The sequence below is a fragment of the Priceomyces carsonii genome (genome assembly GCF_900007245.1).
Source record: "Priceomyces carsonii strain CBS4050 genome assembly, scaffold: Debaryomyces_carsonii_scaffold_7, whole genome shotgun sequence".
NCBI classification, from domain to species: domain Eukaryota; kingdom Fungi; phylum Ascomycota; class Pichiomycetes; order Serinales; family Debaryomycetaceae; genus Priceomyces; species Priceomyces carsonii.
In genome coordinates, this window is record NW_026946680.1 from 246,491 (window position 1) to 273,179 (window position 26,689).

Below are 26,689 nucleotides of genomic sequence, written 5' to 3' on the forward strand. Positions count from 1 at the left end.
TCAAGAATATATTACTCTTTCCTCCCTCGACTCTCATGCTGAAGTAGATATTTCATAGAATATATAGTATACCTGGTGAGCCGCATCGTCTCATCCAGTTGAATAGCAATTAGGTGAATTTTTCTGGTATTAAACTTGTTGAATATCTTTTACGGCCTTTCCGTTCTTAACCAATCTCTGTTTGTCAATTACTTTCTTAGGATCCGCCGCAGTCCTCTTCCAAGTAATAATATCACCAGCGCTTATATCAAGTTCAAATAACCTTAGTCTTCTGACATAATTACCATACCCGCCATAGCCTCCTTCACCAGAGCCACCACCATAGCATAGCCAAATATCATTCTCTCCTCCTATTCGTCTCTTTTGATTATCAGCTAGACAATATTCATTACAGTGATCATGACCCACACTCACTACCAGAACACCTATATCACCAAGCAAAGCTCTGGCTTCCGTATTGTATCTGGGGGCAGTAACGCCCTCTCTTTGTCTTCCAAATATGCGATTATTCAAGTTCCTGTATTCTGGAAGTGGGATGTGAAAAAAAGCCATCGATAAATGAAAGCCCGGTGACAGCTTGTCATCCACTTCAACATGAGCCCTTTCAAGCCATTTTAATTGAGATTCTTTTATCCAGTCATACCCTGGATTTACTTTGGGACTTTGGGAATATTTGTGAGTATCCAAAAAATAGAGCGATAGCGATGATTTCTTTGAATCAAAAGATTCGACATCCAAAACATAATTCCCGACTCCTGCAGCATCATCTGGGCCTATGGAAGACAATGAAAAAGGTAGATTAGAGCACAAACTCATCACTTGAGTTCGAGTCATCGATCCTTCATCATCATGATTCCCTAGAGTGATTGCAAAAGGAATTTTTCGCGAAATGAAGGGATTCAAAGCTTTGAAAATTGCAGTTTCGGAATCTGGTGCCTCATCGCCAAAAATCTGGTCACCTGTTAGGACGACGAAGTCTGGTTTCTCCAAGTCCAATACTTTCTCAAGAAATTTTAAAGTTCTCGGATCAGCTTGACACCCATCCGCAGACTCAGGAGGAACAGGGTCACGACATTTTCCTACACCAGTAGAAAAATGTAGATCTGCCACTTGGAGTATTTTGAATTTGCCATCCTCTTTTAGTTTTAATGTTGGTTTGAACTCAGCTTTGTCGTAGTCAACTTTGGGGCCCCTACGAATAGTGAGATAAGCACTTTTTCCAGGCGGACTGTTGACATCTAATATATTATTTTCATGGAGCAATTCCCAGTTTGGTCTTGGTTCAACAGCGTCATCTCCATATAAGATATCTAATCCTGTGATTACTTCTTTGTTCCATTTTGAGCCATATTTCAACCAGATACCATTAGACTTATATTGCCAGCCATTGTTCAATAATTCTTCCTTAGTAGGGATTTTATACTGAATGTCGAGGTCAAGTCTATCGTTTTCTTCAGCCCTCTTGTTTACCTGACTCTTATCAGCGCTTATGTTGTCGAGCCCTAGTGAATCTCTCTCTTGATTTGAATTTTCGTGATTGCCTGCCTCTGCAACGCTCCTTTCTTCTTTGTTTTCTTTGGGAGCGACTTCTGAAATCTTATGTAGTGTTGACACTAGTGGTTCGCTCTTTTGCTTATGAGTTCCATCCAAAACCAAATCCTCGTGATCTTTATCATTGAAAACCCTTCCGGAATGTAACTCCTTTAATATTTTCTCTGGTATAAGTAAATGCTTATTACCATTAATCAAAGCATCCTTGTCTGGATTAGAAATTGCAATATCTATAAGTACCTGTTGATCATCTCTTTTTTCTGGCTCCTTTTGGCCGCTTTGTACATTTCCCTTCAATGACTTTGCCAGGACTCTCTTATAAGAGAAGTATTTCTTTTTAATCCAAGAGTTACCTAAAGACAAATCCTTGTCGATTTTAATCCAGCCTCCCAGGTCTTGTAAATCACCTAGTGGTCCTTCTGCTGCTGCTGGTAAACCACAGTCCTTGTTCTTCGACTTTAATTTCAAACAATTATTTATTGAAACATCGACTATGAATGAATCTGCCGCCGGTTGGAAGAATGAAGGCGTCAAGTCGATTGACAAGTAGTCTTGTAATCGAAGCACGTTGTGTCGATTCGCGAGCAACAATAATACAGTAATTATTATTACAGTGGTTAGTAGATAGCAAAGCTGTCTCACTAATCTTCTTGGAAGCCCCACCATTTTCGGGACGTGATATATAATCAGCTGTATGTCTTCTAATCGCTAGGAAAGAAATATGTAGTTTTAATTTAAGTTTCAGATAATTAAGGGTTTCGCGAACTTTATCAAAACACCAAGAAATAATACTAAAGGCTGCAATGAACCAATTACGTATATACTAACTAATAGCTATGAGATTTGTATACTCGAATTAGCTATAAGACTCTCTAAAAAAGTACTATTTTAGATGTTATAAAAATCAATAAGGGATAGCAATGGATCAATTTTCATGCCCATTGCTGTGCTTGAGTCGAAGATCTAACATACCAGATGTCACCACTTATAAGATCATATAACGGTGCAGAATGTTCACTTCACTTCAGTTCATGATTTTTGGCACGAGCGGCCTCAAGTTCTTCTTCTCTCTTCTTCGCATCCGGTTCTACTTTTGGAAAGCTATAGGGATCTTGTTTTGCCATGTGTGATTCTGGTTTAAGGACAACATGATGTGGCCAGCGAATATCCTTGTATGGAACCTTTTCACCTCCTATTTCAACCAACATGGAATCCTTGTCAATTTTCTTCTCCAGATCGTTTTGTTGCAGACCTGATTGTTCTGTGGTAGACTGTTTGTTTGATTGATCAGACATCCTTTGGTAACGAGTATATAGAACAGTTGACAAATAACGGAGTTAATTGAGTTCAAGAGTATTCTAAATTTTTTAGTATTAGGAGTGCTATAAATATTTAGTTTTAAAGTCTGTAGCAAGTCTAGTGGTGGCAACTTAATTATCGAGTCAGTAGCTCGTGATGTCTACTTTAATTCCGAGAGGGGCACACTAAGGAACGGGACAGAAATCAAAAATAGAACACGTTCAGGAGTTTACACAGAACTATCGAAAAGATTAAAGATGCAGTATATATATTGACGTAGATTTTACAGAATTAATTATCAGATATTAGGGGAATCGGGCTGAGCTGCAACACCAGGTTCTGCGGCAAGCGCACCACCACCAGCGACACCGCCGGTGCTACTATTCAAACCAACCTCAGGAATGAGAGACGTACTTAGGCTCATTGAATAAATAGTCATGAAGACTACAATGCAATGGAGCCCAATACAGTAGAATAAGAAGAGCATCCTGGTCGTTCTCGTTGCTAAGATTGCTCGAGTTCCTGATATAAATAGCCTCTCCAAAGGTGAAAGTTTAGAACTAATTCTTTCTTGTTCTCGCAACCTGAATTGTTCGATAGGATGTAATCTCGACTCATAAACTTCTCGATACGGATTGCTTTCGTCAATGTTTGATTTAGGTTGAAATTTTCTGGTAGCCAACTGCCGACTAGCGTTATTATGGTCCAAGTTGTTCTTCATAGAAGCTAGATATCTTGTTCTCTCATAAAGTTCTTCGTTATCTCTTTTCAACGCGTTAACGTTTCTTTTCAAGTCAGATACGATGGTGTATTGTTTCTTCAATTCATCCTCAAGCTCATTATTCCGATCTCTAAACCTGTCTCTTTGCTTCGTAATAATAGGTAAAATCGATGTCTCATCAGAAGAGCTATTTGGTCCAGCTGTCCCATTTCTTACCCCTCTTGTGACCTTGCTCATGCCTGATATTATACTAGAAGTATCATTGAATTTACCACTATTCGAATACTCACGAACATCTGCCATGTCATTTTCCAACTTTATATTCAAAGCACGAGATTTCTCGAGTTCTTGTTTAATATTTGTTGCTTCTGCATTTAAATTCTCAATTTTAGAAACATGATCATCATGCTGAGATCTCAAATCAGCTAGTTCTTTAGTCAAAGATTTATTCTTCTGTAAAATCACGGAATCAATAGCTCCATCATTTATATCTTCTTCATTTCCAAATTCGATTTGACGCAATAGTTGCAATTCGTGCTTTATCTCTTCATAATCAATTGATTTCTCCAATTTCTCTTTCAATTTCTTTATTTCAAAACTCAATTGCAAAATTTCTCTATTAAGAGATTCAATTTTGTACAGACTCTGCTTCGAAGTATCCTTTAGGTCCTTTTTATGATTTTCAAATTGCGCAAGTAGCAAGGCATTTTCCCCTTCGAGTTCAGAAATCTTCTTCGTATATTCAGCTTTTAAACTTGTAATTGTAGCATCATTTTGAGAATTTGATAAATCTCTCCTTAACTGTTCATTTCGTTTCTCTAATTCGAATACTCTTTTCTTGGAGGATTCAGCATCTCTCGAAACAATTTCCAATTCAGCAACGACCTCTGCGGAGCTTAACGAATTGCTTTGGCTTTGCTGACTATTCAACTGAAGCTCAGTTACTTCCTTTGAGGTTCTCAATTCCTCTATTTTCCTTTGAGCCTCTTTAATTTGGTTCTGGAAGGATTTCTCCCTTTCTTTCCAGTTAGATTCCTTCTCGTCAATTAATGCTTTGAACTCTTCTTCCTTAGCAACGAGCTTGGAACTTAGAGTCTCTGCAGATCTTTGCTCATTTTGTAGTAATCGCTGCTTCAATTGTTCATAGTCTGCCTTTTTACTTAGTTCTTCATTAAGTCGAGTCACATCTCTCCTCAAGTCATCAAGATCCGATATTTCAGCAACTGCATCTAGAGAAAGCTCAAGAAGGGGCCTTGGATCTGGTGCCTCCGCTATTATACGATAAATCCCAAAAAAATAGCTTTCGGCGTCTTTCTTCTTATTAGTCAAAGCATCAATCTCGTTTTGATATAATTTTAATAAGGACTTAAATCCTTCTAGTTTTTGGCTATCTGGAAGCTTCTTGAATTCCTTTGTCTTTGCTGCTAGGTTCTTACGGCTCAACAACGAACTTTTTTGTTCATCTTTAAGGGACAATCCTTGTTCATCTAATTTCTTTTGCAAAGCAGGTAAATCTATTTCAGCCCAGGATTGCAATGCATTGTCAAATACATTCAATGTTTTCGGTTTCCCCAAATCCTTAGAACGAGCCGAACTATCAATGATGATGTCGCCGCCCTCAACCATGTTTATAGCTATAGATTCGATACTTGAACTATCGAAAGAGATACCTCCGTATCCGTCTCGATATATGATACTTAAAGGTCTCCTTTGTATAAGTGCTTATGCAGTCCTCAAATAAGGGCAGCGACCAATATAGATGTTGATGAGGTGAATCTGTCTGTACGTTTACATGCATTAGAATAGTATACTGTACTATTTAAAAAGAAAAAACGAAATAATAAAATCTAACCAAGCTATTCCTAAGCAGAAATCGATTTTGAAGGTAATAACTTAGATCAAAGTTTCATAGGCAACTGGCGCCAAGGTTTGAGGAATATTTGTTTCAGCAGAGATGATTCTGGCCTCCCTTGGCATAGCAGGTTGTCTCTTAAGGTTGATTTTTTCTCCCTTCTCCTTTGCTTCCCTTTTCAATCTAGCATTTTCTTTGACTCTGTTTAAAAATTCTTGACGACAAGCAGAATGCTTGACATGTTCAATTCTTAAATTGACTCTTTTTTCGATGTATCTGTTACCAACAATCTTGTATACAATAACACCTACAGAAGACTTGGTCACATTGAAGACAACACCAGTTTTACCTTGGTAGTATTTATGAGGCATTCCCTTCTGGATAGAACCATTAGCCTTGATATCGACAATGTCACCAACTTTGTATGTCTTCAAGTAAGTGGAAAGAGCAATAGCTCCATGCTTCTTGAAGTCACGTTGGAACATGTAACGTGTACCAGATCTGTAACCATGACTATAATATGTTAGTATTTGCTAAAGGTATCAAATCCATAAACCACATAGTCGAAAGTATGTCGCACCAATTCTATGATAGATATCAGATGCCTAGTATTGGTTTTAAATTTACAATCAAAATATCGGTTTCATCCTCGTGTTTGATCTTGCTGATGGCTCTCTTAGCCAAGTATAGTTTATTTTCAGATTTCCAATACAATTACTCTCACCAATGCGTAAAATCTCTAGAGTACAGCTATAGTACTAAACTTGAAGTTTTCCAATCATGTTCCATTTTCTCTCGTCCAAATGCATTCATGAATAAAATATTAACACATACGTTTTCGCCATCTTGCTTCTATTTGTCTCCTTCTTTCTTCTAGTGTGGTTCTTCTTTCAAAAGCACTTAAATGTAAACTCTACCTTTGAAAATTTTCCTGCGGACCGCACAACGTGAAAAAACTCTGATGTTGAAACCCTATATCACGTGATAAAAGGACTGCTGATCGGAGCCACCAATCTACTAAAAACTTATACTAAAATACATGTTTTAGGTTTATTACTATGGTGTACAGATTATAAACACGAATATTGGAAGGTAGTGACTAGTAAAATTACTCTAAATAATTTACTCTTCTTCTTCTTCAGCACCTTCACCTTCTGCTGCAGCCTTTCTAGCTTGGTTTCTTCTCTTTACTCTACCTGGTCTTCCACCACCGTAAGGTGAGTTTTGAGCAAAATCGATATGCTTTTGAGAGTCTAATCTAACCATGAAACCAGGGACATTGACAATTTGCTTACCTACAGCGATATGTCTTTGGGTGATTAAGACTCTAGCGTGGTGAATGGATCTAGCCAAACCCAACTTGAAGACTTGAGTTTGCAATCTTCTCTCTAAGAAATCTTCAGGTTGCAAAGCCAAGACATAATCTAATTTCATCTTGTCTTCAGACAAGACACCGATTCTGACTAATCTTCTGATCAATGCATTACCTTCGAACAACCTCTTTGGGTCCTTCTCATCTCTAGTCAACAAGTCACGGGCAGCTCTTCTAATCTTAGATAATTGGAATCCAATTCTATAAACTTCTCTCTTGTTTCTCAAACCATATTCACCAACTAACTTTAATTCGGCATCCAAACGAGCAGACTCGAATGGTCTCTTTGGGACAGAGTAAGTCTTGGAGTAAGTTCTTGGGGCACCTGTAGATGTTAGTCGCCATTCTCATGGGATAGCTGGGTCAGTCTACATTTAAACGGAGCAAGATAGGTCATTAGATGCCTACCGAATGCTCCAAGACACTACGTGTTGGAGCAGCGGCACAGACAAAAGATGATCTATTTCATGCATTTGTAACTGAAGTGTCGGGAATTCAGTCACAATCCTGTTTTAAATCTGAGGACCCGAACCTCTTGTCAAAATTATTCAACCTGTTAACTCTAACTGGCAGTAACCAGTAAGATATTCCATTGAATCAAAGCATCCAAGGAGTGTTGAAAATAGTCTGATCAAGAATGTAATACTAATAGTTATACTTACGAGGCATATTGTCTCTAAATTAGTTTCTTACTTGTTAATGAAGAAAAGAATGCTCTCAAGTTAAGTTGAGGAAGTGAAAATTTTTTTGTATGCGAGGAGAATACAGAATTTTTCCAGACTACTGTTTACCCTCAGTTGAGTAAATTTAAGTCTGAATGGAATATCATCTTAGAACTCATCTGACACGACGGAAGACACAAAGGCAACAAAGTCAAAGTAATATTCAGTATGAAGTTCGTCGCTCTTATTTCAGGGGGCAAAGACTCATTCTTTAATATATATCATTGCCTTTCAAGGGGTCACGAATTAGTGGCACTAGCGAATTTATATCCTAGGCAAGCTGACACTGATGAGATCGATTCTTACATGTTCCAGACAGTGGGGCACGACATTGTTGAGCTTTACGAACAGTGCTTGAATGTACCTTTGTATCGAGAGCAGATTAAAGGCACATCTTCAAATCAAAACCTTGAGTATTCTGTCACGCAGGAGGATGAAATTGAAGACTTGTATAGACTCCTATGTCGTGTAAAGTTGGAACATCCAGATATAAAAGGAGTTAGTTGCGGAGCGATACTATCTCATTATCAACGTACGAGGGTAGAGAATGTGTGCGGGAGGTTACTGCTCACTTCCCTTTCATACTTGTGGCAAAGAGACCAGCTAGAATTGCTACAAGAGATGTGTGACAACAATTTGGATGCAAGATTGATCAAAGTTGCAGCAATTGGTCTTGAACCCGATAGCTTAGGTAAATCTTTGTCTGAAATGCTTCCAACTCTAATAACACTCAATTCCACATACGATGTACATATATGTGGTGAAGGTGGCGAATTTGAAACAATCGTCCTCGACGCGCCTTATTTTAAAAAGAGATTGGAACTTGTGGACAGCCAGATATCTCAAGATGGTGACGTGGCTTATCTTAAGGTGAAAGCTAAGGTAATAGATAAAGAGAATGTATCATTTAAATTACTGGACCCACCACCAAATGTTCTCGATGCTGACTTCACAGATATATACTCTTGTCTCGCTAGTACATCTACTTCCAATGAGTCCACTAATATTACCTTCAATAAAATAGATACTCTGCCATCTATCACTTCTACAAAGACTAAGCTATATGTTTCTAATTTGACAAGTCAAAAGTCTACAATTGAAGAGCAAACTACAGATATTTTTCACGAACTTACGGCTATTTTACAAAAATACAATTCGTCATTAGACAACATTCAGCATGTCACTTTGTTGCTTTCGGATATACTAAATTTTGAAAAAATAAACGGTATATACGAGCAAGCGTTTAAAAAATACTTTCTCCCACCATCTAGAATATGCGTGGAAACTAGTTTATCTACATTGGTTCACTTTTCGTGCATCGTATTAAAACACCAGGGCATCAAGAAGGGACTTCACGTTCAATCAAGATCTTACTGGGCGCCTCAGAACATCGGTCCATACTCTCAGAGTGTCATAGAAGAACTGTCAACTTATAAAATTGGTACCTTGTCGGGCCAAATACCATTAATTCCGTCAACTATGGAATTGAGTCGTGGAAATATCCGATTCAATTCGGTTTTATCATTACAGCATTTATTCAAGGTAAAAAGTCTAATCAATTTAAGAAACTACGCTTTTGTTATAGCTTTCATTACCAATAAAGAAAATCTTTCAACTGTTTGCAAAACCTGGGAACTCGCTCAATTGAATGGCAAACAATTGCTCATCGTTCAAGTGCAAGCACTTCCCAAGAAGGCAGACGTAGAATGGGGAGGTATATGTTATGAGAACATTATTGATATGTACGATGATGAGTCACTTGTGAATCAATTGAGCGATCAACAGGCTGATATTATAAGATCTTTCGAACAACACTACTCAACCGTCATCGGTAAGGGAGCTTTGCATATTGTAGTCTTATTTACCAATGACTTTGAGAAAATTAAGAGAGTCCTGGAAAACAATACAGATTCGATACAGTTATTCACAAATCATTCAAAAAAGTATCACAACTGCGAAGTTGTGCCTGTCTTGCATACTTTTAATTTCGAAGGAATCCAATTCAAGTATGGAGTAATATGGAAAATAGAGATAAATAATTAAACACCACTATCTGCTTCACCTCCGGGTCCTTTGTAGATGTATTCTTTAGGAACTTCGATGCCCTTCTGTCGGCAGAGCTCAATTAAGTTTGCATTTTCCTCCTTCAACAGATCAATGTAGTCAGCACTTTTACTCAAGATGTTTAATTCAGATCTATTTTCCAGCTCGTTTAATGTCGGGGTTAAAGTGACTATTTTATCGAATTCTGATCTTATGTTTTCTCTTCTCTTTTGTTCTGATGCTATGTGATGTGCCTTTCTCTGCTCATCTGTCAATACTGAAACTCTCGCCAGCTTTTTCTTAACGTTATCCATTTTTTTCAATCTTCTACTCCAACTTTTGAAAGCGAAGCTGGATTATAGAGGAACCAGTGAGAAAATTGGCCTCATGATAGGGAACATCATTCTTGAGAGGGCTACGAAGGTGGGGTTCTGAATTCGAGGCGCTCATATACAGGAGCAAATTCAAAAAAGCAAAAAAAAAAAGATATATATCAAACCCACGGCGGGAGTCGAACCCGCAATCTTTTGATTAGAAGTCAAACGCGTTAACCATTACGCTACGCAGGCAGTTTTTGGATCTGTAAAGTATCAGTCTTATGAATATACACAATTTGAAGAGTGTTGTAAAAGTATATAAGCCCAAGATATTCGCAGTAGTAGAAGATTACATTCTACTAGGGATTCTAAGTAGTATCACACTGTATATAAGCTTAGAGTAGTTGATTAGCAATCACCTAAGTATAATAGTAGGCCAATAAAATGACTATTTAGAACTCTCATAAACTTCACAGATCGTTTTGGTTTAGTGTACTTCTATAAAATCAATCTGTACATCTAGTGTGCTATCAAGCAAGTTAAACTTGATTTCTTCTTACTAAACTTATCGTTCATCTTCGTAATTACATGTCATATGCCGAAGTATCTCGTAAAATTTTGCAACGTTAATGTTTCCTGTTCAGTTGCAGACTGATGCCACAAATTACTCAGATTTCTTCTACAAGGAACTATGTATTGCTTCTTATAGTATTAAAACGCTGCTTATATTCTGACCCCTGATTTCAATCCGGATATATATGTCACTTTCCATTAATGGTCACTTTGATTTGTTCATCTTATATCAAATCTAAATCACTTAGGTGGGGCAACATATTCCTCTCTCCTCTAGTGGAGACTGACTATTCTATGGGGCAAAGCCATAAGATATGCAGATCCTGCAAACTTGAGTGTAAAACTATGATTCAAAAAAAAAAAAGAAGAGACTTATTCTATCTTAGTTACACGAGACCATTCAAGACATCTGTCCTCCTTGCTTATAAAAGTGCGTTACTCTAAATAATTGATATGAGTAACAATATCGAAAAATGCACAAATACATAATTTTATGATTTTGAATCACAAAATGTTGCAAAATACATGTTTTTATGATTTGCAATTAAACCGCAAGGTAATAGAAGATAAAAAAGCTAATACAATGTGAGTTGGACGCGCAATCTCTATACACCTTCACCAATTCATACTAATTTACTGTGTCCTTTTGGTTCTCCGAAACATGAATACAAAAGGAAAAAGTTCTTTCTATATTTGTGGCTCTGAAGCTCAAACAAACAAATTGAAGAGTGTAGATAATCAAAGACTATGAAGTACTACAGTATACTGTGTTTTAATATTTTGATTCATCTTGTAAACAATAATATTTAAGAAATTAATAAATAGCATTTGGCCCCAGGCAACTGGCCAGCATATGTCTGATTTGCCTACCCAATCGAAATCGAAACGGCATCTTTCATGATTTAGCAGCCAGCTCAACTCTCTAACTTGAGCACTTGTATAATAGAATACCGACGATTTTGGATATTTTCTTATTCATTCATAAGAAAAGAGCAACAGCGCCTGCAGCTGCAACACCAAGTAAACCGAAGGAAGCAACTTGTACACCAGCACCAGAATCAGAAACAGAGCTAATGTTTGAGGCGTTCTCAGCTGAAGCAACAGTAACAGCAGCTAATGTGAGAATGATAGTCTTGATTTGCATTGTAAATTATGATATGTTTGATTTCTTAGTTAAATTTTAGAAGAAAAAGGATTGATATGAACAATAATTTCTTTGTGGAAGGCCACCATATTTATATCCACGTTTCTAATTGATAGTCTGACAGTCAATTTGTTTTCAAGTCATTTGTGTCACTACATTTCACAACCGAACTTAAAAGACAGAACTGTGTGCAGAAAACATGCAGCTAATATCCGAATTTAGACTCACAGCGTATGCAAGTGCAGCAGATAGATATGCTGTAAAAATGTCCACGTCAATGCAAAGACGATAGTCCTCTACGCAAATACGAGGATTTGTGATACTGCTAAAGAAAGGACGTTAAGATAATGGGCAAAATATCGTACTGTTCACAAATTCTTTTGACATAACCAAATTGTGGTCCCAGAAAAGTTCTCCCATGTTTTCCGTCGGATAGTTTTGCAAAAGAATAAATGACTGATCTAAAGTTTTGATCAGGGAATACAGGCACGAAAGAACATATTTTCCGACTAAACCGAGCTTAATCATTAAAAAACTCTGCAACTCGCATGAGCACCACAAGGAATACCTTTTTTTTTGGGATTTGTGGACTAAATACTTCAAGTTTCAAGCACATGCCACAGATAGGGCAGAACTACACAATGTAATATCCTCTTGTAATAAAAAATTTCACTCAGGGACATTCAAAAATTGCGGTTACCAACGCTAGTTTCACACTAGAGAAGCTTCTGCGGCACTTTGCGGACTAAATGCTGAGAGAGAGAGAGACAACAATCGCAATTAAATATAATTCAAGTATGTTATGGCTCTTTCATTGTTTGCATTACAAAAGTTCACTTACAAAGTTTCGCTCAATAATTTCTCTTATTGTTAATTAATCATTATATAATATTACTGCTGCTCATAAAACTGGGTTAACTTTATAATTTTTTCAATTTCTAGACTATAATTCCATTCGTCCTTAACCACCTTCGTCATAAATAAGTCTGGTTCTAATGGTTTATTTATTAGAAATCGATTTTCATAATGCTCTAAAAGTTCTTTTGAACTTTCTAGATCACCTCTCGTTAAATGCATTATTTCATTGTAATGAAACTTGGTAAACGGGTAAGTTTTGTAGAAGTCTTTGAAAATTTTATTATGCTGCAAAAGATTCAAGTGGTCATCCACCGTTAGTTGATTAATCATTATTTTATCATACCCTGTAATTGTTTTCTTGTCACTTCTTTTATCTTTTGATTGGTTCAATTCAAGATCGGCACTCTTGGTCTTCCCAGCCTTTGGGTTGTTCAAAGTCGAATTATGCTGGCGAACAAACTTCAAGGGATCTTCTAAATAGTTAAGAATAATGCCTTCAGGAATCCAAAGTCTCAAGTTGTTTAAATAAATATATCCCTTGAAATTCTTTTCAGTAAGTCCCCTAACATGATACTCATTGTTTAAAGGCATTAAGAATTTTGAGGGTATATAACACAACTGATTTTCCACAGCTGTCAAAATGAGGGGAGAAAGTTCTTCGTACAAGCTGAAATGATTATTCCTGCAATTAAAAGCTCGTAATTGTTCGTTCTTAACTCTATTATTAATTTTACCATCCTCTGTAGATGATACTACGATCATTTTCTTTTGATTATCACCCTCTATCAAATAATCATATCTCGATGGCGCTGGTGTTTTAGTTAGTGCCAAGCCAGTAATATCAATATACAAGCCAGTATCAATATCTATGAACCTAGCATCGATATTATTATTCCCATTTCCCTTCTCTCTATGCGTGATTGACGATCCAACGTCAACAAAATACTTTCCCATTCCGCTGAAATTGTTTTTTCGATTTCCAATATTTTCGATAACTAATGATTGATTGAATCTCTTTCCAAGTTTATGTAAATCCGATATCGGCATTTGAACATCAATATCTGTGTCCCAAGGAAAAGCTATACCGTTCCAGTACCATGAAAGGAGAGAGCCATGAGCAACCCAAGTAATAATTCCATTTTGCCTAGCGAAACTGAAATAATTTTTGATAAGTCTATGAAGAGCAGAAGTCTGAACTGACTTCCCCACCGTTAATCCATTGAAAAATCTCCAGTCATAGTGCTCACCCAACCAATTTTGCTGGAACTTTTGAGGTAATTTTGCTTCACAAAAGTATTTGGGAGGATTATCAGTGGAAACTGAAAATCGAATTGAATTTAAATAATTCTTATCGATTCTGTTAAGGGTACGCTCTTTAATCTCTAAATCTTTTATTACCTTTTCTGCATCCACATCAAACGAAGAACTTGGGATATTTATCTTATAATCGGTTAATGCATCGCCTTTATTAGTTGGAGGTGCTGTAGTTAACACACTTTTGTAAATCTCCATAACATCAATGTCTTGTGAGATGGCATTCTTTTCGATTAAATGAGGTATAAGATTACTTCCCAATAAACTGTATTTCAAATCATTGTCGTGAAAATTTTTGACCTTAATTTCATATGATCCTTCATTATCGGTTAAAAATACGAGTTTAACAGGAGAGGGAGCGGTGGAATATAGAAATGCTTTACCTAGCACTTCTCTATTTTCGACGGATTGCGGTCCAGTGAACTTTGTAATTTTAAAACCCAATGGTGATGATTCGTCATCTTCACAGTAATCTTCCAAGTTTGATATTACACCATCTCCTACTAAATCTTTATTATTCAGAATGTCAAATAACTCTTTGCATTTAGCCTTCTTTGGGTTAAGAATATATTTGTTGAGTTTAGAAAAATCTATCCAGTCTGACCAGTGAAAAGGAGCCAGTGCCCTTGGATTTTCAGTTAAAAACCTAAGATATACAGACAAAGTAAGTCTGGGATCGAATGGCTGTACAGGAGGCTTCTTGATTTCTGAGTCAAAATAGTATGAAGGGATTTGAATCTGAAACAGGGCAGGTGTGAGCTTTGATTCGTCAAGCTCCCATAGTTCTCCATTCCAGTCGTTTTTCAATTTTTCTGTTCTTAAAATTTGAAGCTTCTTCATGAAATAAGGATTGATATCCAAATCTAACGTTGACAGTAAGAAGTTCAGATAAAATGATTTGAATTTTAATTTTACAGAATTTTCTATTCGAAGTTTATACTGACTTATTGTGGTGTCCGAAAGTGACTTAACACTCAAGAATACAGTGTATAACAATAATAAGGACGTGAAAACCTTGAGGAGGGATTTCCTGGGTAACTTAAGAGTCCGTAACATGATTGTTGTTTATCTTGGATATCCTTGCTTATCTTCAAAAGTTAGATTGTCCGGATAGTTCCCACCTAGGTCTATTAACTTCTTAATGCGACAAATGTGTAGCTCTTGTATTCCACCACCAGATATCTATGCCGCTATTAAAAAGATGAATGGTGAACATCAATCCTACAAGAAATACTACAATATCTATTATTGAAAAAGAGTTTGTATTTTTAGCCAAGGAGAATCCTAGCCGGGTGGGCATACGCATTACCGTAGTGTGAGAGGTGTGCATATACCTCCGCAATTTTTTATAAATCTAGGTTACGCGGCACGAAAGAAGTGTTACGTCTTGTGCCATCCTCGGATTGCCTCCTGCATCGACTATTGTGGAATCTCCTGCGTTCGATCTGTTTCAAGAATCTTGTAGATTCTTTAACTTAGTATACTGCAGCTTAACAAAATCCAAGAAATGCCAGAGAAATTTAAGTTTAACATGAAGATGCATCCTTATCAAAGAAAATTTGGAAATGTTTCGGTCTGCCTTTCGGACTCAGGGTTTTATAGGAACTATCGTATTTCGTTTTAGCCAAGAAATTTATCGTGTGCAAGATGGCCGCAAGTAGAAGCATTTTGCCGGATATTACTAATGATAACCGGAAGAAATAAGGGGATGAATTTGTATCACGTGGTAACGATAAAATAGGGCCATTTTGTATCACAATATGGCTGCATCCAAGAATGTCGCGGTCTGAGAAGTGTAAACGTAGATATGAAATGTAGAAGTTTAATGTGTCGATCTATATATATACATATACATGTATGTAAAAGACTAGTTATCTTGAGGATAGACTAGGCCATTTTCTTGCCTGATGGAATCCAACATGTCTGCCACCAATAACGTTTCAGCGTGTGGCATTATTGAACTTTGAAGCTTTCCACTGTCAATGTCTCTCGCTATCGCGTCTGCCTCGTAAATAAAACCCGTGAAGTCAGACGAGTCCTCGTAGTCAATGGATTTAGAACCATCATCGAAAATGATGCGAAACTTTACAGCTCTCGCTGGGTTTGCTCCATGCATCTCGACGTGACCCTTCGCACCTTCAAGTCTTAAAAACGGTTGTGGTCCTTGAACGTACTCTGAGCAGGTTAAAATTCCTTGCTTTCCATTATCATATCGGATTAAGACAGACGAGCTATGATCAACACCATCTTCAGGGTCAATCGTCATAAGCGATTTTAATTTGAAATTTGTCTGGTGGGGGGCAGCTTTCGAATCAAGCAAGAGTCTAGCGTATGTCACAGAATAGATGCCAATATCCAATAATGAACCCGCACCTAAATTAATGTTCCTGCTTCTTGTAGACAGTGGCATGTTTTCAAAGTGAGCATTATAACTGAAGTCTGCAAATAGCCTGCTAACCTCACCAATTACCTTCTCTTCAAATATATATTTTCTCAAGGCTCCAATTGCTGGAAAAAATCTAGTCCAGACTCCTTCTATAAGATATTTTTTCTTTTTAATTGCTAAGTCAATTAGTTGTTTCGTATCTTTTGAATTCATTGTCATTGGCTTCTCACACAAAACGTGCTTGTCGTTTTCAAGAGCAGCTGTTACATGTTCCTTGTGTAAGGGGTGGATGGTTCCCACATATACAATATCAATGTTAGAGTTTTTGAAAAAATTATCATAAGGTTCAATCACAGGCTCAACTCCGCAGTTATTGTTCTTTGAAATCTCTAACTTGGCAACGAAAGCTTCACCCTTATCTTTGCTTGAACAACCAATTGATTCAATGACATGATTAATCTCATGGTTTGGAGTTGTATTATTCAGCACTAAATCTCCCGCAAATTGAGACGAAATATTCCCGGCACCAAGGACTCCCCATCTAAGAGTAATTGTCATTTTAGTTTAAAAATCGTATGGTTTATTTGTTAGGTCATATTAAACAATTAATAACCTTTATCTCTGTAACGTCTAAACAAAAAAAAAAAAAATTTGGCACTAACGTTACATTTTGCGCATGTCACATTTCGCTTAAAAAAATGTTACATTTGCGGGATTGGATTCATGATAAGGTGCCCCGACGTTACATGAGATCTCCATAATTTGAATATAAATACTCATTATCAACTCTGTTGGATTAGTCTGTAACTAAACGTCGCATACATTATAAGTAGACTAGAAAAAAATGGTTTCAAGCTTTCATCACGACGAGTTATCAGATCAAGGTTTTACGATTGTGAGAGGTTTTCTCACTGAGGAAGAGATTGAAAAATATAAAAAAGCAGCAGAAGATGTTGTGAAGTATGCCAGAGATGGAAATTGGTCACAGGTCAGGACCAGGGGAAAGCAATTTCCTCCATGGCCAAAGGATTTCAATCCGGATATTTGGGGCGTGAATGGTCTCTTGCACCCAGATTTAAAGGAAATGTCCTTACCATTTCAAGAGTGCTATTCTTCTGACAAAATATTAGATATAGCTTGTGACATATTACAGACAGATAAAAATGGCTTATGCATGGAACTCTTTAACATGCTTATCAATCCTTTAACTGACTTTGAATTAGACTGGCACAGGGACTACATCAAACCTGAAGTTTCTGAGCAAGAGGAAGCTGAACAGTTGCTAGAGAACCCGTTTGCTGGAACTCAATTCAACTTAGCGCTTACAAGTGATAAATGCTTGATCGTGGTTCCTGGATCTCATAAAAGGGTTAGGACTCCAGAAGAGCGTGAAAAAACGTCTAATGACAACAGAAAAGAGTTTATAAGTGACCAAATTGTTGTCGAATTAAAGCCTGGTGACGTTGTTTTCTACGAATCCAATATTTTACATCGTGCTACTTATTCATCGAAGAATCTTCGTTTGACTCTTCACGGATCTTATGGTCATGTAAAATATGGAAAGTTTAGAGCTAAAGGTGTTTTGCAGCATGGTGTCGCTAATTGGCTCCCAAACTTCAAGCCTGAAAATGATAACATGGAGTTGTTGGCTGACAAATTAAGAATATTATCTAGAGAATTTGAAGGAGTGAATCTAGGATATGCTCTTGAAGGGTAATCTAACTTTCTATTTAAATTAGTTAAATAAGAAACCAAATTAGAATATTGAAGAGCCAAATATGAAGTATATAATAGCAATAGTAGCTGAGCTTTCTCTCTTAGTCACCTAATGGATGGGCTTTGATCACGAGTATATTAAAACGAATCTCTCTCAGTGTAGTAAACTTTTCAGGTTCCTCAGTAGTACTCAAAAATTTATATGTCTGATTTGATATTATCCCGAACTTTTGAGTGCTTCTGTTCTCAAAAGTTTCTACTAAGGTACATTCTCGTGCAACGAAAGGTTCAGCTCATAATGCCGCTGTCTACTGAAGAGGTTTTACCTTTTGGTGATGGCTCCAACAAGATCTTTGGGATGGAAAACTTTGGAAACACATGTTATTGTAATTCAATACTACAATGCTTGTATTACTCAGAGTCATTTAGATATCATTTAATTACACATAAAACAACTAAACACGAACCCAAGTTGGTCGTCAATGGCGTCAAACCACATAGCTTCACTACCAAATATGAGCAGCTACTTGCAAAAAAGGCTAAAGAGCAAGGAAAGGTATATCCACCTAGTGCCACATCTGTTAGTAGCAACAACGCCGACGAAAGGCCCAAATCGAGCAGAAAGGGTTCAATTTTTGGCATTAAGTTCAATTCTTCGAATAGCGATGGTAATGGCCAATCATCATTGGGAAGTTTGAATGATGATAATAAAAAGAACTCTTATCTTGTGGAAGCAAAGAATTGTGAAGCTTTAGGCTTAGATCAACGCCTTAGGATCTTCAAAAACTCCGATTTCCAGGATTTACAGGTCTTTGTAACTAGGCCTATTACAGATATGGCTAACGCAAATAACAGAAATGATTATTCTCAGAGCTCTTCGCTTCTTTTGAATAACGATAGCCAACAACAAGTTCAACTAGAAGGTTCAGTCAGCTCTCATTCGAGCATTGTTATTGTTGGTATTCCTTTTCCTGAGACCTTTTTGACCCATCCTATAAATCCTTTCAATCCTAGTCCCTCTTCCGATCAGCGCAAGAGGTCAGCACTCATAAATGGCCCTATCATAAATCTAGACACATCTTTACAATTACCTAGCCAACAATCTGATAATTCGGCATTATTATATGCCTTAAGAGATTTATTTGAAAGCATGGTGGAAAATAAGTCGACTACAGGGGTGGTTTGTCCGTCATACTTCATAAATAAGCTAAAAGAGAAGAACTTTTTGTTTAGACCACAAAATATGCACCACGATGCTCATGAATTCTTCAACTATTTGATCAATGAAATTATAGAGAGCTTGAATGATGAATTGGGAGCTGAGAATAATTGGTGCAACAAGATTTTTCAAGGATTGATTACAAATGAGACCAAATGTCTTTCATGTGAGACCATAACTGCAATGAATGAATGCTTTCTTGATTTATCTATAGATATACCCCCAGGTGAGAGCTCTTACTCATTAACCTATTCCTTGAATAATTTTTCCAAGCTGGAGATCTTGTCTAGTCAGAATAAGTTTTACTGTAACACTTGTTCCTCTCTTCAAGAAGCAACAAAAACCATAAAACTAAAGAGACTACCGGAAGTTCTTGTTATAAATTTTAAAAGATTCAAGTATGATGAAGGTCTCGACAAATTGGTGAAGCTTTTTGATTCGATCAGCTACCCATTTAAATTGAGATTGTTTAATACCACTGACGACGAGAAAGAACTCACTCTATATGAACTTTATGCTCTTGTTATCCATATCGGCGGAGGACCTATGCATGGCCACTATGTTGCCATCTGCAAAGTGAAATCAGGATTATGGCTTCTTTTTGATGACGAAACAGTTGAACTAGTAGAGGATTCGTACGTAATGCGATTTTTTGGCGATGGTCCAGGTCTTGCTAGCGCATATATTTTGTTTTACACGAGGAACCAAAACCCACAGGAACCTTCTGATGTTGATACTGTGGACTTTGGTTTCAATCCAGGTGAACTTTACAACGGCGAAGAGTTTTGCTTATTTCAGCAGCTTGAAGCTCAACGCAATGATTCTCTTTCAAGTAAGATTTCAACTAAGGAAGTTGATGAAGATCTCAACTCTGATACGGCTTCTACAGGAACTGTGGGCTCCAATAAAGATACCCCCGAAATAGCAAAAAAACCTGCATTATTTAGGAAGAATTCTAGATTGAATGGTCATAAAGAGGAAAAGCCAGATACTAAATCCAATCCAGTGATGAAAGAGAAAGATAAAAAGACATGGGTGGGTGGCTTAAAGAGGAGGGAGACTAGAACAGATACAAATGAGGAGCGTAGGGGAAGTATAGGAAGCTCTGGTAGTAATTCAGAGAAGAGAAAATCTATCTTTGGGTTTAAGAGAAAATAAATTTTTCCTATGACCGTTCCGAACTTTTTTTTTAACGTCGGTGATATCGTGATATCCCGAGATATGAGATGTCCCCAAGTTTCCTGATGACTAACGCAATATATATTTTTAAGTTTTATACTAAATAAACAAAGTGGAGGATCACTAAATACAATTCAATTCATTGGTTAATAGAAATAAGTTTTATTGAGTAATTGTTCTTTTCGTTTTTAAACATGGCAAGTCAAGTTTCACCTACTCTCAAGACCACGCCTTCGTCACAGTTAATCACCTTGGCAGCTGGATGCTTCTGGGGAGTGGAGCTGTTTTTCAGAAAGCGTTACAGAGATAACGGCATAGTAGATATCAAGGTTGGATATGCAAATGGTATCAGTAGTTTCGGAAAAGTCAACTATCAGCAAGTTTGCTCTGGTACCACTAATTTTGCTGAATGCGTTCAAATATCATATGAGCCATCTGTATTGAACCTCAAAGAGTTACTTCAAATATTTTTCAGAATGCATAATCCTACAACTCTCAATGCACAGGGACCAGATGTCGGGACTCAATATCGGTCAGCTATTTTCACTCACAGTGAGGAAGATAATAAAATAGCATTACAAGTAAAAGAAGAAATGCAAAAGACTTGGTATCCAAACCACCAAATCACAACAATTATTGAGCCTATCAGAACATTCTATGATGCAGAGGATTACCACCAGCAATACTTGAAAAAGAATCCTAGTGGATATGAATGCCCTACTCACTTTTTGAGAACTAAGCCAATGGCTTGAGCCCATCAGACAGAGAAGCAAAAACTTCAAGCATACACATCAAGCAATATACCAATATCTCATGTAAGTATTTATTTGCTTTTCGAATACTACAATAGTCCCCCTAAAAAAAAAAGGAACAACCACCAGAGTATAAAAGAAGCCAAAAAAGAAAGAACTTAAAAAAAGCAAAAAAAGCAAAAAAACAAAAGCACAATATTGATAAATCTCCTTACTAGCAAACAGCTGGTGACAGGACGCAGCTTAAGCTTTCTTTCTTCAATTTAGTTAAGTGTGTATTTTCTCGTTATTTAATTATTGTAGTATTCAATATTCAGTTTTGAAAATATATACGCGTCAAATCAAGTTTCAATAAAGTTTATTAATCACTCGTACTTTGTGATTACGTCAAAAGAAAATCAGAATGTCGTTGTGGGTTGATCAATACAGACCAAAGACACTTGACCATCTATCATATCACCATCATATTTCTCAAAACTTAAAGGCTCTTTCAAAATCTGGTGATTTTCCTCATCTTTTAATTTACGGACCGAGTGGGAGTGGTAAGAAAACACGAATCTATGCTACATTAAATGAAATTTTTGGATCGCAAGTCGACAAATTGAAGATTGATGTGAAAACATTTGTCACTCCGTCAAACAGAAAATTGGAATTCAATGTACTAAGCTCACCTTATCACTTAGAAATTACACCATCTGATATGGGAAACAATGATAGGGTGGTAATTCAAGATTTACTTAAGGACGTGGCCTCTACTGAGCAGGTAGACTTCAGTAGTGCAGTAAACTCAAGAACCAAGCATAGATTCAAAATCGTCGTTATCAATGAAGCTGATTCGTTGAGCAGAGATGCCCAGGCAGCTCTCAGAAGAACCATGGAAAAGTACTCCTCGAATATAAGATTTATCTTAGTGAGCAATTCCATATCCAACATAATCCCCCCGATAAAATCTAGGACACTTTTAATCAGAATTCCAAGTCCAAGTACTGATGATATAAGTGATATTTTGTATCACATTGGAAAGAAAGAATCAGTAAAATTTAGCTCGTCAAACGAGTCAGAAATCAAGGGATTCTTAAAACTAATTGCTAATCATTCTAATAGAAATTTAAGAAGGTCATTACTCAGCTTTGAAACTGTCGCAATGCAAAATGAAACTATCAATGTGCAAGGAAAACTTTCAATAATTGATTTAGACTGGGAGACAATAATCAAAAGTATTGCTGACACTATGAATAAATCAAGGACGGTCGCATCGCTTGCTAAGATTAGGGTCGTATTTTACGAACTTTTATCTCATTGCATTCCAGCTAGGATAATATTGAAGAATTTATTGTTCGATTTAATCAAGACTTGTAAGTCGGACACTGCTATTGACAATTTGGTTGCAATAGCTGCAGTATTTGACGAGAGATTAAGTTTGGGCTCAAAAAGCATTTTTCATTTGGAAGGATTCGCTGCTAAAGCAATGATAGTATTGGAAAACAGTTGAAATCATATATATTTACGTAAATATTCTAATTTACTGGTGCTGGACTTTGTTGTCTTTGGAATCCCGAACATTAGGTTTGCTGGAACCAGCAATCTCTTCGTAGTTAGGTGGTTCATCCTCAGAAGAATTCTGCACGAGAGGTGCACTTTCGACGTTAGATGTTCCAAGTCTCGACTCCGAAGGCGACGAATTCTCTCCAGTTGTTGATCTTGGAGCTGCTCTTATATTTGTTTCTTCATCATCAGTTATCTGAATGTAGCCTTCAGTTGAACGATTCTGCTTAGGAAACTCAACAAAGATATAAAATATTGAATACAAGACTCCAGGAAGATGACCAAGTATTGTCAATAAAACTGAGAGTAACATTTCCTTACTAAATACCACATAATTATTCAACATAAAGACTGGTAAAGGAGGAAATATGAATGCCAATAAGGTCAAAATGACCTTTTGAAACCCAGTCAACTCGCTCATTTGTATCTTGTGTGTGCTCTTTACTTAAAAAATATACTTATTATTAAGGACTTTTAAGGGTCGTTTCTCGAATATTATTCTGTGCATTATCAAAATTAAATATTAAACCAGGTTACAATAGGTAACTAGCATCTTTATTTACATCCGATGAACTATATCAAGACGGCAATTTGGGGTCCTGACCCCCAAGAACAGGTAAGATAAAATTTAATTATATTAATATACATTGATTTCTTGGAGATGATGTTCTAACGTTACTAGATGAGGAAGATTAATCTGTTACTTCGTAAAAATAAAAGGGAGCTTGACAGGTCAATGAATCAGCTTGTACCTTTAAAAAAGAAGACGGAAACATTAATAAAGAAAGCAGTCAAGCAGAAAGATATGAAGAGTGCCAAGATATATGCCAAAGAGCTTGTTCACATCAACAGACAATATAATAAATTATATACATCAAGAACAAGGATAGATTCTATAAATATGTCAGTAAATGAGCAGTGGCAGATGAACAAATTAACAAACTCATTGCAGTCGCTGACTGCCGTAATGAAAGATGTTAATCAGTTGGTCCACCTTGGAGCTATAACAGGCACAATGCAGGAGTTATCTAAAGAATTGATGAAGGCTGGGGTAATTAATGAGATGATGGATGACATGGTTGACCTAGAATTCGAGGATGATGAACTAGAAGGTGAATCAAATGAAGAAATTGATAAGATAATAGAGAACTTGACGAAGGATCAATTGTCCAAAGTTGGCAGTGAGGTTCCAAGCACGCAGATTGAAGAAACCCCTGAGAAGCAAGAAATTGAAGCACCGCAAGGAATGGATGAAGATACAGAAGCCCTAGATGAGATGAGAGAAAGGTTGAAAGCACTACAGGAGTAAAAACTTAATTAACAAAAGGGTTGTTTTATCATTCTTTTGGTATAACATCTATATCAGGAAGCTTAATTAGCATGTTAAGAGAATACCTATTATAGCAATAAATATTTTTGGAATAGAAGTGCACATACGTAATCCAAATGAAACTTCAGGGTTCAACGATAAAGGATATGAAGCATTTCCCTCGCTTGAAAATCTAACGACAGGTTTTAAAGGAACGACGGGTCTGGGACCCATTGTCTTTTTCTTTGTTCCACCGACCTTTCGTAAATTTCTTCCTCTATTGAAAAAAAGTGCCGCATTGACAGTATCCTGACCGTAGTCTTTCAGGCTACTCAATTCGGAATTTCCATCCATCTTTGATTGGGCTCCTCCAGAGCTCTCTGAGGAAACACTCCCTCGGTCCAACTTCGATTTACTTGATTTTTCTTCAAGTGATAAGTGACCCTGGTCACTTTTATCTTCATTAATGTCTTGAGCAGCAGAAGACCCTTCGAGATGATACGATGATATATCATGATCCTGCAATTCTCCACCCAGCCGCTCATCTTCGAACTCCTTAGATGGTACTTCAGATCTAGGGGATAAAGGTATATTTTCAAATTGATGCGCTTCTATCTCATTTAGAGAGCTTGGCACTTCATGAGAAACCATTTCCTCACTTCTTCCATGAAGCGGCGCATATGTACCTTCTGTATTCTCGTCTAAATGAGTTGCAGCCCTCTCTATTTTTGCATTGATAGCGTCGTCCTTCTGCATCTCTCCTTTGTTAGATTTCCTACCAGAAGCTTGGTATTGGTCCGAACCAGGAATTTCAGGTTTAAATGCTTCAATTCGAAATTTCATATCACTTCCGTGATTCATGACTTCAGGTTCGGGTATCAAGAGACGTTCAGACGTAATATCGTTTTCAATTCGTTTACTAAGCCTATCCAAAAAATCACCGGAAAATTCACGATTTTTAGCATATAGGTCTGCAAGCCCCAAACCAATCGCATTGCTAGAGGATATGAACAAAGTCACTGAACAGAAATTTGTAATCAATTGAACCCTCATAGATTACAATTTAGAATTGGCGTTTTTACTTGAAGTCGATTAATCAAGCGTATACTTAAGATGTAAAGGGATAAAAAGTGTTAATCCTTTTTAAGTATGATTGCAAACTTTAGGTCAAGTCTATCCACAAACAGCACGTCCTCAAAACTATTATGCATGAAAGAGTTACATCGCCACAAAGAGCCTCGTGAATGGCGCATTTGTGGTCAAATTTCATTCGGGGCCCACCTAACAATTAGAGTTCACTTGTTTATGATTGAAAGGATCAAAGAGAAAACCTTCTTTTAGTGACAATATGCTTTCCCAAAATATTTGTAGTCATTATGCAAGAAGATCTTCAGTGAGGTAGATAATTACTCAAAACTCTAAGAATAAAGTACCACTTGAGTTCACTTTACACTTTTGTTTTACAGACTCATCCAAATCCTCTAAATCTTTCAATATCTGAAGTTTCTCTTCTTTTCCTAGTGTTGTAGGACTAGTTTTGTCAAAGTCACTACTGCTTGCGGTCATGGAATAATTCATATTAGGAGTTCCTAAGCGAGAAGAGTTGCTCAAAAAGGAGGTCACGTCAATCAAGCTTCCGGATAAGTCATTTACTATACCATTGAGCTCTTGTTGTCTCTGTTGTTCTTTTAAAAGCAGTTCCTCTTGCAAGTTGTCGTTGTAGTAAAAGCTTTGGTTTCGAAGCAAAGAGGACTCCTCATTTCCTTCACCCTCATAATCTTCTCCACGAAGGCAAGATAAGCAAATCCCCATGTTTTAGCAAAGTTCTCCCTGTTAGCTATAAGGAAAGTTCGTTTATACTGAGAAGCGAACTAATCGTTAAAGGCCGAGAAGAAAGAATACCAAAGTGACACAAACTGAATTCTTTTAATCTTATCTCGTACGTCTCCTTATGCCTACATATCATACCAAAATTACCATTAACTAAGCTGTCAATTCCAAGAAAATAGGTATATAGCTTCATTTTGCAAAATTCAATCTTTTTTAATTGAGCTAAACTCTTAAGTTGAAAGGATTTTGATATGTCTAAAGCCTTGTGCTGTTGGGCTTTTGAATGCTTGCTCAATAGATTAGTACCAGATTCTGATCCTGTTACATTTTCTACTTATTTTAAAAAGCTTAACGAGTCGGTCTCAGATCTTCCTCTGAAATCGCCCTTGTTCGTTACATGGAACAAGAATCATGACTTAAGAGGTTGCATTGGTACGTTCAGATCACTCCCACTTGAATCTGGGACAAAACAATTTGCTTTGACAGCAGCACTTCAAGACACACGGTTTTCTCCAATAAAAACTTCAGAACTTGAAAGCTTAGAGGCATCTATTACATTGCTTGATGACTTCAGAAAGATTGAAACTTGTACGGACTGGCAAATTGGGAAGCACGGATTACAGTTGTCTTTTACTTATGATGAAGAATACTTCTCAGGTACATTTCTTCCTCAAGTCGCTGAGGAACAAAAGTGGGATAAGGTAACAACGTTGTACTATCTCTTAAAAAAGGCGGATTTTAGGGGGGTAGGTCTGAAGGCTGTAGTCGAATTTTATAACAAAGGCTTGAGAGAAGGTTGGCTCGATTTACAAAGATATGACGGTTTGAAAGAGTCCTGTAGCTATGACGAATTTATGAAGATTAGGCATTCTATTAAGGATTGAAACCAGTTTAGTTATGTTAAATAGGCAGAATGATATAATGATATAATGAAATAAGCCTTCTAAATAGTATTTCTAAAAGTGCACTCAATTCTTGACGAAAAAA

General features: G+C 36.9%; 19 protein-coding genes across 19 annotated transcripts, besides 1 other annotated feature; 8 read left to right on the plus strand and 11 right to left on the minus strand.

Annotated features, from left to right (window-relative positions):
* Positions 1-129: 129 nt before the first annotated feature.
* On the minus strand, positions 130-2,217 carry PRCAT00005932001 (phosphoprotein phosphatase; the record flags this gene model as incomplete). The annotated part of the gene is made up of 1 exon (XM_062956040.1): positions 130-2,217. One exon carries the CDS (start codon positions 2,215-2,217, stop codon positions 130-132), a length of 2,088 nt encoding a protein of 695 aa, XP_062812583.1.
* Positions 2,218-2,570: 353 nt separating this feature from the next.
* Positions 2,571-2,846, minus strand: ASR3 (Asr3p; the record flags this gene model as incomplete). Its single annotated transcript, XM_062956041.1, has 1 exon — positions 2,571-2,846. The coding sequence occupies one exon, from the start codon at positions 2,844-2,846 to the stop codon at positions 2,571-2,573; it is 276 nt and encodes a 91-aa protein (XP_062812584.1).
* Positions 2,847-3,148: 302 nt separating this feature from the next.
* Positions 3,149-5,197, minus strand: PRCAT00005934001 (uncharacterized protein; the record flags this gene model as incomplete). Its single annotated transcript, XM_062956042.1, has 1 exon — positions 3,149-5,197. The coding sequence occupies one exon, from the start codon at positions 5,195-5,197 to the stop codon at positions 3,149-3,151; it is 2,049 nt and encodes a 682-aa protein (XP_062812585.1).
* A 267-nt stretch (positions 5,198-5,464) lies between these two features.
* On the minus strand, positions 5,465-5,908 carry RPL21A (60S ribosomal protein eL21; the record flags this gene model as incomplete). The annotated part of the gene is made up of 1 exon (XM_062956044.1): positions 5,465-5,908. One exon carries the CDS (start codon positions 5,906-5,908, stop codon positions 5,465-5,467), a length of 444 nt encoding a protein of 147 aa, XP_062812586.1.
* A 35-nt stretch (positions 5,909-5,943) lies between these two features.
* On the plus strand, positions 5,944-6,300 carry PRCAT00005936001 (uncharacterized protein; the record flags this gene model as incomplete). Its single annotated transcript, XM_062956045.1, has 1 exon — positions 5,944-6,300. The coding sequence occupies one exon, from the start codon at positions 5,944-5,946 to the stop codon at positions 6,298-6,300; it is 357 nt and encodes a 118-aa protein (XP_062812587.1).
* A 245-nt stretch (positions 6,301-6,545) lies between these two features.
* On the minus strand, positions 6,546-6,857 carry RPS9B (40S ribosomal uS4 domain-containing protein; the record flags this gene model as incomplete). The annotated part of the gene is made up of 1 exon (XM_062956046.1): positions 6,546-6,857. One exon carries the CDS (start codon positions 6,855-6,857, stop codon positions 6,546-6,548), a length of 312 nt encoding a protein of 103 aa, XP_062812588.1.
* Positions 6,858-7,029: 172 nt separating this feature from the next.
* On the minus strand, positions 7,030-7,146 carry PRCAT00005938001 (uncharacterized protein; the record flags this gene model as incomplete). The annotated part of the gene is made up of 1 exon (XM_062956047.1): positions 7,030-7,146. One exon carries the CDS (start codon positions 7,144-7,146, stop codon positions 7,030-7,032), a length of 117 nt encoding a protein of 38 aa, XP_062812589.1.
* Positions 7,147-7,685: 539 nt separating this feature from the next.
* Positions 7,686-9,560, plus strand: PRCAT00005939001 (diphthine--ammonia ligase; the record flags this gene model as incomplete). Its single annotated transcript, XM_062956048.1, has 1 exon — positions 7,686-9,560. The coding sequence occupies one exon, from the start codon at positions 7,686-7,688 to the stop codon at positions 9,558-9,560; it is 1,875 nt and encodes a 624-aa protein (XP_062812590.1).
* Positions 9,561-12,485: 2,925 nt separating this feature from the next.
* On the minus strand, positions 12,486-14,822 carry PRCAT00005940001 (uncharacterized protein; the record flags this gene model as incomplete). The annotated part of the gene is made up of 1 exon (XM_062956049.1): positions 12,486-14,822. One exon carries the CDS (start codon positions 14,820-14,822, stop codon positions 12,486-12,488), a length of 2,337 nt encoding a protein of 778 aa, XP_062812591.1.
* Positions 14,823-15,633: 811 nt separating this feature from the next.
* PRCAT00005941001 (uncharacterized protein) lies at positions 15,634-16,710 on the minus strand (the record flags this gene model as incomplete). Its single annotated transcript, XM_062956050.1, has 1 exon — positions 15,634-16,710. The coding sequence occupies one exon, from the start codon at positions 16,708-16,710 to the stop codon at positions 15,634-15,636; it is 1,077 nt and encodes a 358-aa protein (XP_062812592.1).
* Positions 16,711-16,996: 286 nt separating this feature from the next.
* On the plus strand, positions 16,997-17,869 carry PRCAT00005942001 (uncharacterized protein; the record flags this gene model as incomplete). The annotated part of the gene is made up of 1 exon (XM_062956051.1): positions 16,997-17,869. The coding sequence occupies one exon, from the start codon at positions 16,997-16,999 to the stop codon at positions 17,867-17,869; it is 873 nt and encodes a 290-aa protein (XP_062812593.1).
* Positions 17,870-18,166: 297 nt separating this feature from the next.
* On the plus strand, positions 18,167-20,245 carry UBP13 (ubiquitin-specific protease; the record flags this gene model as incomplete). The annotated part of the gene is made up of 1 exon (XM_062956052.1): positions 18,167-20,245. One exon carries the CDS (start codon positions 18,167-18,169, stop codon positions 20,243-20,245), a length of 2,079 nt encoding a protein of 692 aa, XP_062812594.1.
* A 215-nt stretch (positions 20,246-20,460) lies between these two features.
* On the plus strand, positions 20,461-21,018 carry MXR1 (peptide-methionine-S-sulfoxide reductase; the record flags this gene model as incomplete). Its single annotated transcript, XM_062956053.1, has 1 exon — positions 20,461-21,018. One exon carries the CDS (start codon positions 20,461-20,463, stop codon positions 21,016-21,018), a length of 558 nt encoding a protein of 185 aa, XP_062812595.1.
* A 403-nt stretch (positions 21,019-21,421) lies between these two features.
* RFC5 (replication factor C subunit 5) lies at positions 21,422-22,510 on the plus strand (the record flags this gene model as incomplete). The annotated part of the gene is made up of 1 exon (XM_062956055.1): positions 21,422-22,510. The coding sequence occupies one exon, from the start codon at positions 21,422-21,424 to the stop codon at positions 22,508-22,510; it is 1,089 nt and encodes a 362-aa protein (XP_062812596.1).
* Positions 22,511-22,540: 30 nt separating this feature from the next.
* PRCAT00005946001 (uncharacterized protein) lies at positions 22,541-22,984 on the minus strand (the record flags this gene model as incomplete). Its single annotated transcript, XM_062956056.1, has 1 exon — positions 22,541-22,984. One exon carries the CDS (start codon positions 22,982-22,984, stop codon positions 22,541-22,543), a length of 444 nt encoding a protein of 147 aa, XP_062812597.1.
* Positions 22,985-23,131: 147 nt separating this feature from the next.
* Positions 23,132-23,188: a sequence feature (Short protein (PRCAT00005947001, CUM68226.1) was converted to a misc_feature.).
* A 57-nt stretch (positions 23,189-23,245) lies between these two features.
* Positions 23,246-23,872, plus strand: VPS24 (ESCRT-III subunit protein; the record flags this gene model as incomplete). The annotated part of the gene is made up of 1 exon (XM_062956057.1): positions 23,246-23,872. One exon carries the CDS (start codon positions 23,246-23,248, stop codon positions 23,870-23,872), a length of 627 nt encoding a protein of 208 aa, XP_062812598.1.
* Positions 23,873-23,938: 66 nt separating this feature from the next.
* PRCAT00005949001 (uncharacterized protein) lies at positions 23,939-24,925 on the minus strand (the record flags this gene model as incomplete). The annotated part of the gene is made up of 1 exon (XM_062956058.1): positions 23,939-24,925. The coding sequence occupies one exon, from the start codon at positions 24,923-24,925 to the stop codon at positions 23,939-23,941; it is 987 nt and encodes a 328-aa protein (XP_062812599.1).
* A 357-nt stretch (positions 24,926-25,282) lies between these two features.
* Positions 25,283-25,684, minus strand: PRCAT00005950001 (uncharacterized protein; the record flags this gene model as incomplete). Its single annotated transcript, XM_062956059.1, has 1 exon — positions 25,283-25,684. The coding sequence occupies one exon, from the start codon at positions 25,682-25,684 to the stop codon at positions 25,283-25,285; it is 402 nt and encodes a 133-aa protein (XP_062812600.1).
* Positions 25,685-25,953: 269 nt separating this feature from the next.
* On the plus strand, positions 25,954-26,586 carry PRCAT00005951001 (uncharacterized protein; the record flags this gene model as incomplete). The annotated part of the gene is made up of 1 exon (XM_062956060.1): positions 25,954-26,586. One exon carries the CDS (start codon positions 25,954-25,956, stop codon positions 26,584-26,586), a length of 633 nt encoding a protein of 210 aa, XP_062812601.1.
* Between the last annotated feature and the right edge of the window lie 103 nt (positions 26,587-26,689).